Source organism: Phaethon aethereus, assembly GCF_964289735.1.
Source record: "Phaethon aethereus genome assembly, chromosome: 9".
Taxonomy (NCBI): Eukaryota; Metazoa; Chordata; class Aves; order Phaethontiformes; family Phaethontidae; genus Phaethon; species Phaethon aethereus.
The window spans coordinates 5,229,165-5,242,377 of NC_138585.1; the positions used below are offsets into that span (position 1 = coordinate 5,229,165).

The 13,213-nt window shown below is 40.4% G+C and overlaps 1 protein-coding gene across 1 annotated transcript in view; it reads right to left on the reverse strand.

The window, feature by feature from the left end:
* Positions 1-3,817: 3,817 nt before the first annotated feature.
* LOC309407978 (glypican-5-like) overlaps positions 3,818-13,213 on the reverse strand; it is a gene marked incomplete at both ends in the record, with an annotated part of 392,803 nt that continues 383,407 nt past the window's right edge. The window contains one exon of the mRNA XM_082003668.1: positions 3,818-4,020. Coding sequence (XP_081859794.1) covers positions 3,818-4,020 — 203 coding nt within the window. The remainder of the gene's footprint in view (positions 4,021-13,213) is intronic.

Below are 13,213 nucleotides of genomic sequence, written 5' to 3' on the forward strand. Positions count from 1 at the left end.
GGTTGAAAATGAGAGGCCAGATTATGTAGAACATCTAAATTGCAAAGAAAGTGCAATTTATAGCAGGTGTCTGAAGTTGCCTGAAAATGCAGCCTCTAGATTCTCTGCTGCTCTTTGCCTGGCCAGTCTCCATGCGTTGATTTGGAGAGGTGTAAAAGCTGCTTGAAAATTAGCTGAGAACACTTGGCTCAGGGTCTGAGAAAAGACAGCTGGAGGTTGCCATGCACTGGCACATTGCAGCCACACATGCTTTTGTCCACCACGTTCACTCTTCTCCCTGATGCTTTCATACCCAGAAGGGGACCAGTGACACAAGAACCTCTTTAACTTCTTCCATGAACCTGGTGACATGGAGCCCAAACAGCAGTGAAACGCTAAGAACTGACTCTGTGCCCACGACAATTTTGTCTTATTTGGTAAGAAGCCTGCATCACTGTCAAGAGAAAAATATAGATTGATTTTACTCACAAATATATGACAGCAGTTACTTCCCAACGCTGGCATTCACAAATGCTGGCACAGCAAAATATTAAAAGAAAGTCATAGCAAAACAATAAACATTCAAAAAGCAGGGGCTAAATACAATTCATAACTGTTAGGCAAAGCTACCACAATGCTCTTAGAGGTGCCTTATTTTACACTGAGATTACACAGACAAGTTCAAAAGTATTTTGAATTTAGACCTTCGTAACTACTTTGTAATTACAGTGTCCTGGATAACAACATAAGATTTTATAAAATAGGTACCTTATTCATCTGAAAAGAAATACTTCCTTTATCTGACACAGACAGTTGCTTTTGCCTTTACTGGCATAGATTTGTTGTTTGATGGCAAATACTCTTTTTTTAATATGTAAATACAACTGATCCTGAGGAAAAAAAAAAATCATAAACCATCAGTAAAAATATACTGCATTGCCCTTTAAAGCTGCACCATTTCTGATGCACATTACGAACACATTTCATACTGGTTTGACCAGTATTCTTCAAATTTTATTCTTCTAATTGTGTATATTAGTGTGAAATGCATTAATAGGCGTGGAGTGCTCTGCAGTCTCTTCCCTTGTTCCATAACAATTTGTGTCTATTAAAATAGTGGTTGAACCCAATGAAATGAGTTTAATCTGTCTCACTCCACCATTTGAACTTGTTCTAGTTTTGTTACAGAAACTTTAAAAGGGTTGTCTTGTTTAGCTTGAGAGGAATGCTACATCATACAAATATTTGCTGACCAAACCCACAATTCAAACACTTGATTTTTTTAGAGGTTTTTGTTTAGCAAGATTATGACATTTAGCAACAAGAAAAAAATCCTCTGGGTGAGTTATTCCATACTCCAAACTCCATATTCCAAACTCCAAGCTGCAACAGCTGATATTTCTGGTAGCATCAGAGCCCAGCCCTGAAACCCTAGCTCTATCCATAGGAATCTGGGAGGAGACTTAAGTGTGCAAACGCAGATGCATTTGCCTGAATGATGATGGAGCATCTTAAGTGTGAGAATACTAAATTAAGGGTCAGGTTCACAAGCAACAGGAATAGGAATTGCTTCAGTGAAGCCACAGCAATTGGTATTACCCAAGGAGCTGGTGGTGTCAGCACCTGCTGTAAGTTTCTGTTGTGTGCACAGAGACCAACCTGTCTAACAGCAGTCATTCCAACTGAGCCTGTAAGACTGCAATGAATTAGTGTCCTTTCACTGTACAAATTACATGACTTGCACATCTCCTCAGGTAAAAGTGCGCTCTTCCAAAGGGCAGTGAAAATGAATACAAGAAGTGGCATTTTTAATTATGATTCAATAGATCGGTGCAGCTCACAAACCCTGGAAAACACAGGACAGCCATTTTTGTACTTCTGAGAAAACTGATTTTCACTGTTATGATTGGAAAGCACTACTTAGTGATATTAATATCCTTACCATTTTGAAAAATCAGAATTCAAATACAAAATATTTCATGCTAGTATAAGTATCTTTTCCATTTTATCTCCTGATTTCAACATTAAAATTGAATTCTGTTTTAGAAAACTTTGCTGCTGCCATCTTAGAGACACATCCTTTGTAGCTGGGTGTGTCGGTTCTGATTATACCTTCATGTCTGTAAATATGATCTAAGAGCCCAAATTAAAAACAAAACTCAAGCCCCACCTCTGCAAACATAATTAGACAAGTTCACTAATACTATCCGAAAACAAACTCGTGAGTCTTTGTTCACTTACTGTTCTGTATTACTGCCACTTTCTAGATAAGGACGTCCAGCAGTAATACTGGAACATGGCACCTTCTCTTAGTCAGGCTGTCTTCTATAATCAAAGTTGTCAATAAAATGCGTGAAGTTGATTAGTAAGACACAGGGTTGTTCTTTTGAGTTATGTCAGTGGCTGTGTAACTCTTAAGTATCAAAGAGATGTTTTACAAAAAACCAAAGACAACTGTTTTACATTAAATCTTATAAAACTGTACATAATAATAGTCTACAACATTAAAATGACCATTAAACTTTTGTAATAGTTATGAAATCTAGTAAATATAACAATTCTAATGTTTCATATATTTATCATATTAATCACTGTATTCATACAGTTGTGTTTGTATATATATTCAATGGCACTGTAAACAGTTGTTGGAAAACACACATTAATTCTTAACCCATTAGAAGTTATTATAGTACTTTTTCATCCAAAAAGTTAAAATGCATTAAAAAAGAAATAGCCTTGTAATATAATGCACATTTTGACATTTTCTAGGGTAGCAATCAAGATGATGCATAACAGAGAATGTTCTAGATTTCACGTTGCTTTACATTTACACCTACCATGATACAAAATTTTAAACATTAAATGTAATTAAATAATACACAGTTTATGAAACAGTCGATTTCAGAGATCCACGATGCACAAAATCTAGTTACTGTCTAATGGGAGTTCCCAATAATTTATATTTCCGGGACCTTTATAGAAAATTTAAGTTGGTTTCTCTTTAACATCACATAAGCAAAGTATGTTTGAACTGAATTATCTTTTGTCCTCTGTACAGAGCTTCATTCAACTGGATAAAACATTTATTATGTTTATTTATGTTTCCCATTGCTGGACATTCATCCAATAAGCCTTGAGCATATGCTTAAGCATCTGGTAATGGCATTTTGTGGGGCAGGGAAACTCATGTTCTATATTCCTCAGTAAACAAAGTGTTTCTAATTTTTTCCGTAGTTAAGGCAACTATACTGATATATTAGCCACACCACATGCTTTAATGTTGCTTCCTACAATCTAAACAGTAGGAGTGAAAAGAAGCTTCAAACATGCTTTGATCTTCTTGACCACTTAGGAATTTCATCAAGCTGGTAGAAAGTACTTCACTTTAACATGGTTTACAACTGTAGACCTAGCTTGTTAGCTGTTCACTAGAAGAATAAAGTATGTATTGGCTTGCATTTGAAGACTGACCATTCATATAATCTATCAGAAAAATTAAACAAACAAAACCAGCCAGTCAGATTCCAGTGAACGAAACTGAGAAAAACAATCACAAACATGCAAAACCATTTCTGTGTTTTCAATTATTTCTACCCCATAACTTAAGCTACTCAGATCCTTGCCATTATTCCGTCTGTATCTTGGGTGGGCTTTGTCAAAGGCTATCTTCAGACACTGTAAGTGATGACACTTGGTATCTGCCAACTCCAGCATATTGTTTAATATTTATTCTAACATATCACATAAACTAGAGCGCCATTTAAATTTGTTTTCTGTTGGGTAAGGCTGTAGGTATAAATGACAGAAACGCTTGTGTAGTGGCTGCAAGGCAATGCAGCTACAGCGGACAACGCCACAGAACTGCTAGTGCTATTAAAATAACGAGTGAGGAACTCGGGGCTGGATTGCTCCCACTTCCAGTTACACTGTGTTTAGAGGATGACTTGACAGTGCTTGTGGTGGTTGTGGTGTCAATCTTTTTCACAGTTGGTTTTGGTTCATTTCTGTTTTCTGGATGGGTTTTCTTGTCCGTGAGTATATCTGAAAACATGAAAGTAAATGTAAGATTAATCACACATCTTTTAAATCAGGGAATCATAGAATCTTTGGGTTGGAAGACCTTTAAAGGTCATCTAGATAGTGGCTTTAAATTCTGTCTGTGGCGGGAGCATGGTGTACACTAGTCTGAATAACTGAACTATGTATGGAGAGTGATGGGGCACTTGTACAGATGTTTTGGTTAGCACCCACTGTTCTGCTCAATGAGTCTTCTCACTGGCCTGCTCTTCTTGTCTGCTTGTAGACACAGCTTGAGCAGAATAATAGGAATTCTACATTGCAGTGGTTGGTCTCAGAATCTCGTTTTCTCTCACAAAACGTACCTTCAGTTTCACCTGGGATGAGAAGTGGCTTATGCTTTAAAACATGATGTTAGGATTGAGTGGGTTTGTAACATGCCCCAGTGAAACACCCGTCAAGTTGCCGAGTTGCTGCAGGAAGGAGACTGGAGAACATACTGACTTAATGTAACTTCCTGGCTTCCTTTTGCTTTGCCACTACCCTTGACTTTAAAGCAACATGAGACCCTTGATACGGTAAGGCAACCTGGCAAGAAAGATTGCTGACATGAGGAAATACATAGGTGTCTCATATGCCTTGTTCATCAACATAGCCAAAGAAGTGGCTACGAGGAGAAAATGCTTCAAGATTTGTTTCATTGTTTTTCCTAGCAAGTACAAGGATTTTTTGTTTTTAAAGTACCGAACAGTATCGCTGGCTTTTTTTCCCTCCTTCAAGATGCATTTTGGGGCAATTTGGGGCATCTTTAAAATAAAGAACTAGATTCACATGGAAGAAGTAGTAGTAGTCGTCATAATAGCCCTTTATCGCAAAACCATGGATTTTTTAAAATGAATAAATTATAAGGGTCTCCAGTTATCTTGATGTTCCCAAGCTATTTACAAGTATTACTGAGATCATATTGTCATCGAGGGGAAAAAAATAAATCTCTACTTCATCTGATGATGGGATTATGATTTTACAGCCAATCTGTAAAATCATACCCAAGTACCTGGTAAAAACCAAATTACCACCTGGAAGAATTTATAAATTAACAATAATTGTTCAGGTCCAATCTTAAAGGATTTGTGATGCTAATGAATGCAGTGCACATACACAAGAAAGCAAAAGGCATAGATTTGTAATGCCTATTAAACAACAGTCCAATCTTAAAATAAAAACTCTGAATCATGGAAGCAAGTTCCTGGCAGAAAATGGAAAGATGGAAAGTATTCCAGAAATGTAAATGCAATCTGAGATCATTGTCTGCATGTCAGTAGTTCTGAACAACCATCAATAAATTCACTCGATAATAAAAATGAGCTATTGTATTGGGAAAGCACACATTGTTCTTTTGCCAGTATAAACTATAAAAGAAATGCAATGAATTGCTTCATTTTATCATAATATCAACATTAATCCCAGAGGAACCTGCGATTCCCAGACCTGACTCAAGGCTGACTGCAGAGAAGGGACGCTGGCTGGCGAGGTGTACAGTGGGAAAGGAGTAGTCTGCCACTGCCCCAAAAATTCATTATGGCAAAATGCGGACATAGCTCCTCTTCAATTCCAACTTGCAATGGAGCTAACAGAAAGGAGGGGGAGAAAAAGCGTGCTTTAAATGTTTCAAATTATCAGTATTTTGCGGACACTTAAAGAAAAATGGACAACCTTCAGACTGTCATTAAAGTAAATTAAGAATAAATCATGGAAATAGGTGTGTTCTGACACTGCCTAGACTCCTTTCCATCACTGTCATTCTCCTTTTCGACTGCGGTAAAGGCACTATTTCTCTGCTGCCTCTTATATCATCCCAGCCTGCTGACTTCAGCTCTCTGGGGCCAGCTGATTAAATTAAGACCTCACTCAGGTAAATCTATTCCCCTCTTTCAGTTGGCCATGTCCAGCATTGTAACTTGATTGGCCTCTATAAATCGGGCAGACTGAAATGTATTAATTCATTTATTTTCTTAATATTGACTTAACCAAAAATCTAAGGTAAGATTTAATGCTATCAGAGAGGCTGTTGGTTTTTAAAAGCTTTCCTCTCAGTGACTGCTTAATGCACTACATAACAAGCGTTAAATAATACATTAGAAAATTCTGCCTTTATCCTTTCCACGGGAAGGACTACATTCTGAATCCTCTATCTGTCTTTACAGCGAGTATCTTCTGATGCTTTTCATGGCCAATTCTAATTTGCGATTTAATTGTGCAAAATTGGCATTTTATTTAAAATGCTCTGTTTTCTCTCCTATTAAATGAAAATAGCCTCAGTCCTGATTCGGTTAAAAATCTTTTTCAATCCTATATTTTTTTAAGGCACAGATTTCAGCAGCGTAAAGATTTCATGTTTTATTCCAGTTTCCTCAGAGCTCCCGTTGCTCACTCCAGGGTTTTGGCTGAGAGACTCTAAGTTAAATGAGTTTTTCCTCTTAAATCTTTTTCTCAGAGTCAGAGACGGTCATATGTTCAGTCTACTACCAACATTCAAAAGGCAAAAAAATAGTGAGCGTGCTAAAAAACCAGAAAAGCATCAGCATGAAGACTAGCGCAGAAATGAAACTCCAGTCTCACAAAGCAAACCCCAGATGTTCAATACCCATGAGTCAAGCCCCCAGATCATGACTTCATAAAACGAACCAACCAAACCCCACAACTTTGGTTTGTTCTGGTATTTACCTTCTGCATTCTAAAGGCTTTATGCTTCCCAATTAAAAGCTTTCTCCACCACTAGAAACTTTCTTCCCATCACCTGTCCTTCCCTCCTTTCCAGAAACGGAGTAGTTAAAGTCTTTGAAGGCTTCAGCTAATTTCAGGCTAACTCATGTGATGGCCTTCTAGATGCTGGCATATGAGTATTATTCTACACTGTTTATTTATCACTGCATCATGATAGTGATACAGCCAGTGTAGTAGCTTCCTTGTCAAGTCTCCCAATGTGAATATTCAAACCCTACCAAAAGGGGTACTTAGTGGAGGCAGCTGACTGCCAAAGCAGCCTTTGTGAACAGCCTTTCGGGACTCCTGCCGAGGACGAGGTCTGTTGGGGTCGGTGAAGATGGCTCAGAGTCCCTCTAGGCCCTCTGATTACTGTGAGTGCAGAGAACAACTCAGTCCAGGGGATTGAGTCCGCTTCCTTAGCTGAACTTTCATCCGTGTTAGCTGCTGTTAAATTCACATCTTGACAACATAAACAAAGCACATAATGAAAATTACTTGACCTCAATGTTTAGAGCATTTAGGATTAACTTTACCTACAAGATCTAACCACAGATTGCTACCCAGTAATGCATGTGTCACTCAGATGGCACTGAACTTCTCATAAATACTTATATGGATCAATACTATTCCTCGGAGAGAATAGCTAGGATAAAAGGGAAAGTCAAAAATGTCACTGTCATCAAATTTAGGAACAGGAAACTTCCCCTATAGTGAGTGCTGAGCATGCCTTTCAAACATTTGGTGTCACACATTGAATCATAGAATAGTTTGGGTTGGAAGGGATCTTTTAAGGTCATCTAGTGCAACCCCCCTGCAGTGAGCAGGGACATCTTAAAACGAGATCAGGTTGCTCAGAGCCCTGTCCAACCTGACTTGGAATGTTGCCAGGGATGGGGCATCCACCACCTCTCTGGGCAACTTGTGCCAGTGCTTCACCACCCTCATTGTGAAAAATTTCTTCCTTATACCTAGTCTGCTAGTTTAAAACCATTACACCTTGTCCTATTGCTACAGGCCCTGCTGAAATGTCTGTCCCCATCTTTCTTATAAGCTCCCCTTAAGTACTGGAAGGCTGCAATAAGGTCTCCCCAGAGCCCTCTCTTCTCCAGGCTGAACAACCCCAACTCTCTCAGCCTGTCCTCACAGCAGAGGTGTTCCATCCCTCTGAGCGTTTTTGTGTCCTCCTGTGAACCCACTCCAACAGGTCCATGTTTTTCCTGTGCTGAGGGTTCCAGAGCTGGACACAGCACTGCAGGTAGGGTCTCACCAGAGCAGAGGGGCAGAATCCCCTCCCGTGACCTGCTGGCCACACTGCTTTGGATGCAGCCCAGGACACAGTTGGCCTTCTGAGCTGCCAGCGCACGTTGCTGGCTCATGTCCAGAATGTCAGACATAGCCAGTAATGATAGACAGGAAAAACAATGTGATTTTTTTTTGTTTAGGTTATTACCAGGTTATCTGACACAAGTTCAATCCATATTGGCACCCCAGCTGTTCATTCCCCCTCCCTAGCCTAAATGATTTGCAGTTTGCTACTGGTAGGGATTATCAAAGATGTAAATATTTATTGGTGTACTTGCATGCTATTGCTCTCTAATGAACAACATCAGCAAGGTCTACTTAAACATCTGTTGAGGTTTGTTATTGTCCCGCCAAGGGATGAACAAGCTCATCTACTTAACAGAATCCCCTTTACATTTTTGTCCCCATCTTGATGTGACTTGAGCTCAGTCCTTTCTCTGTGATTGCAAATGATCAGTGTGAATGGGAGTCTTTCCCTGCAAAGATTTGCCAGTGCCACTGAACCCTCCTCATCTCCTGCCTGAATCACACTCGACACTGTCGCCACTGAGCTGAAGGGTAAATGCAAAGACTCCCTAGACAGGCTGCTGCTGCCAACGGAGAGGAAGAGAAAGTATTTCTGGAGCAAAGGAAAAAGGCAGGAAGGGAAGGACAGTTGAATGGGCTGATCTCATGTGGGGGGAAGCTGCATTAGTTTTGGGGAGACTTGTGTTTGAGCTGCCCCAGCATCTTTCAGAGCCAGCCCTCATTGCCCTTCACCTCTCAGAGCAGAGAGGGACACTGGCAGGCTCAGCTTTGCACACCAGTGCCAATGCTAAGGCACTAGAGCTTGTGAAAACAATGTGCTTGTGCCTCAGGACCTCAGGCAGTATACTTGTGATTAACCAACAGCCATGGTGCCTGCATGCATCTAAGCCTATGGATCATCACACCAGGCAAGTGAACAACTCCTGTGAGGGAATTCTGAACAAAAACAAAACGGAGAGATTTGCCAGACTAGTCCTCTAAATGTTAATTGTATCAGCCTGGTTTCTAATGGAGTGGGCACTGACAGCAGAGAATCAATGCTCATCAGTTCACCATGCCCACAACAAAGTAGAGATTTTGAACACATTTCCATCGCTTTACACTGTGAGCTGCTAGGGAGAACTTTCAACCCAGCTTTTGGCGGGGGGGCGGGGGGTGAGAAGGGGACATTGTTTATTTCTGCTTTCCCACATTAATTACATGAAGTCAGATCTGTCCATTTCTTCCTAGACTTTCATGCGAACACTGTGCTTTGAAAAGACAGAATGTCACCATCTACGATAGCAAATTAATGCCTTGATCTTGAATGCCTCATCATGGTTGTAAAGATACTCATAATGCAGGTCTAAAGTGAACTGGTCAGTACCTGCATTTACTCTCCACGCTGTAGCTCAGTTGCTTGATAAATTTCACTTCAATCACAGGCTTGGTTTTGGCTGACAGCTTCATAAGAAAATTAAAGCTAGGTGCAACTTGGTGGAACAGGCTCTTAAATTACAGTAGATGCTGCAGTGTTATTATTAGCTTTTTATCACCTCTGGTAGCAAAGGCTGAAATTACTTTTACGTATTCAAAGGAAGGAGCTCTGAAATTGCAAAACAATGCTGTTGCCATAAAATGTACCAACAATTTCCAAATAATCTATTATCCTGATGTTAAGACCAGCACTAATTATTTCCAGTTACAGCTGCAGCAGACAAATGGAAACAGGACTGCTGTGCAAATGGGAATGTGAGAACTCACAAAGTGTGACGAACTCGTGATGCAATTCTCCAAATTCTGGAGTCCGTTATTGTCCACTGTATAATACTAGTCAGTAAAAGGCAGGTGTAACACACCCCTTTTGGAGCCAGAAGGAGGGAGTAATTAACAGCTCTGCAGCCTGCCAGGTACATACTGTTCTACCCCTTTCTATTTCAGCCTGAGAATATGGTGTCCATATAAGCCTTTTTCCCACACACCTTCTTATGAAAACTTGGCCTCAGGAGGAAAAAAATCTTTAACCAGTGTCCTGGTTTCAGCTGGGATAGAGTTAATTTTCTTCACAGTAGCTAGTATGGGGCTGTGTTTTGGATTTGTGCTGTTGCTAACACAGGGATGTTTTAGATACTGCTGAGCAGTGCTTACACAGTCAAGGCCTTTTCTGCCTCTCACCCTACCCCAGCCCACCAGCAAGGGGACTGGAGGCGGGGGGGCATAAGAAGCTGGGAGGGGACACAGCCAGGACAGCTGACCCCAGCTGCCCAAAGGGACATTCCGTACCATATGACCTCGTGCTCAGCATATAAAGCTGGGGAAGAAGGAAGGGGGGATGTTTGGGGTGATGGCATTTGTCTTCCCCTGTAACTGTTACGTGGGATGCAGCCCTGCTTTCCTGGAGATGGCTGAACCCCTGCCTGCCTGTGGGAACCGGTGAATGAATTCCTTGTTTTGCTTTGCCTGTGCACGCGACTTCTGCTTTCCCTTATTAAACAGTCTTTATCTCAGCCCATGAGTTTCTTCACTTTTGCCCTTCTGATTCCCTCCCCCATCCTGCTGGGGGCGAGTGAGCAAGCGGTGGCATGGGGCTTAGTTGCCGGCTGCGGTTAAACCATGACAACCAGAAATGGGATGAAGAGAAGGGTTATAACCAAATAGGTCTCTCTCCTCACTTAACTACTGAGTTAAGTCCAGAAGACTCGCGGGACAAGATTACGAGGGTTAATCAATGGGTTCCATTCTGGTTCTGTGATCTTTCCATTTCTTTTTTAAGGAGTGTGTGACTGAAGAGAAGTTGGACTTGGTGGGGATAGTCATGAATTGGGATTAAGATTATCTATGTCCAGTTTTTAATTCTGCATTAAGCTCTGTGTGGTATTCGGCTGATCACTTCTCCCTGTAGGCCAGTGATAGAACTACTTTATTTCCTACTCATTTTGCACATTCCATATGTAAATTCTTCAGGGGGAGAAGAACCATGCCCACTCTTCTCAAGAAATAACATTGGCTGGAACTTTCAGGAACTACTGTTATAAAAAAAGTCAAATGCAAGAAAGAAAAAAATGCAATAAAGAAAAGTCAGGGACAACCGTGAGACCATCTGAGATGTCAGGTGCCTAGAAGCCATATGTACATGAAACGGCAACTCCTTCCCCCATTCACAAATGATCTTTTGTCTATATACATTTAAATGCAATATATGCATATGTAGAAAGAATAGGACATTATTTCAGCCATACTGCTGTAAGGAAACCTGCCACTGTATGTGTTTGGCTTTTGATATACAGCTGCCATAGCAAACCCTGCATGATTTTCAGGAGCCACAACAAAATTGTATTAGTTCTGAGGGCTAAAAGGTAAACCCACATGTATAACTGCCTCAGCTCCTGCCATGTTAAATGTCAAGATGGAACAATCCATCTTTTCCTTGGGAAGAAAGAACCTAACCTAACAAGCCTTGTGTGAGTCAGCAATAGTTACATTAATCAGTCAGTCATTTGCAAGAAAAGGCTTTGTCATTTTGTTTATATTAATACGGGACTTATTCAAATGCAGCCAAGCTGAAAGTATAAGCTTAAAACATGCCAAACATCTTTTACATTTCCTGGAAACATCTGTTTTTAGTCTAGTCCTAGACATATGTTTCTGGTTGCATGTTGAAGCTTGTTTAGTTTGCCAGATACCTCATACATACTGCAGCACAGCTGACATGATATCCTGAAACACAGCATGGAAGTATCTGTAAAACATGATGTTCCCAGTAAATCTGTTGAACTTTTGTTGTAACTTTCTTGTAATGAAAGAAACAACTAAAAAGCTCTGTGACAGCCTTCTGCCATCACTGTATGGTGCAATTAATTAGTTAAGTTTAGAAATTCTGTACATACCTCAGTGGTAATATCCAGAAGACCGAGAGCGATCCTGATCCCACATGCCTCACATGCTCAAAACTCCTATTAAACTTAATGTGAGTTTGGGGGGATGCGAGGAATGCAGGATTGACCTTTATGGTTAAAGATGAATGTGTGCTCTAGACTTCAAAGATTAGGTGCCCCTGCCAGTCTGGAGTGTGCAAGTGATCAGCATGCCAAGTGCCGAAGGCATCTGCTAAATATCACACCACAGCTCAAAGCTGTAATTAAGAAAAATATAAACTGGCTGAAGGAAGAAAAATATTAGTAATAATTGAAAATGCTTTGGCTGTTGCTTTTGTCCTGATGATCTCATTAGTTTTGGTTACAGAAACAGTTCTCACACTGGCTGACGTGGGGCATGCTTTGTTTGTGCTCTCATTCTACCCACATCTTTCCCAGTTAACTTTTATTGCTCAATACAAAGGTCAAATTGAAGGCTTAATTAAATTGTATATGGGGAAACTATAAACTTATTTTGGAAGGGCATGCAAAAACATTTTAAACCATCCCAACTCCTCTCCCCCAGACACTCCTTAATTTCTCGAGAAGAAAAAGAGCATGTGTTGTTGGCACTCTTTCCCTTAAGGGGAAACTGCACCTTTTCTTGCTTGAAAATTTACATGTTTTAAGTATCCAGCCTTTTCATAAACTGCTAATTGCATTTGCAGTTGACATTTGTAACCAGGATTTTAATTTAGCTCTGCAGCTCTGAAGAGACAAAGCTATTTTGCAAAAAGACTAGATATGATCTTGTGTTAGCAGCAATGTGAGTTCAACTAATAGCAGGATTTGAACTTCATCTACTTAACTTTAAACAGAGATTGTACCACCAAAATAAATACTATTGCCCACCTGCTTGAAGTTAAGCATATGTCTCTCAGCCCTGAAGCCTAAAACTGAAAAGCAGCATCTCTCTCAGCTGAAAACACTCACAGGTCATATATAAGCACCATCTACAGTTTCTCTGTGCCATAAGAAGAAAATCACATAGCTTGAGAGGAAGGTCAGGTTTGAGCGTGCTACAATCTATGCACCAGCAAGCAACACCAATCCACGAGAAAGTTTGTGACAAGTTAGCTGCGAGAGTCGAGTGTTTTTGCACCACTCAGATTCTCTCCCGTTCAGCTGTTGTCTAGCCCTAGGGACATAACAATTCTCTAGATTCTTCAGTTTCCATCTCCAAAAGCCCTACAACATTTACGTTTCTGCAGCTGACTGTGCACACAAAC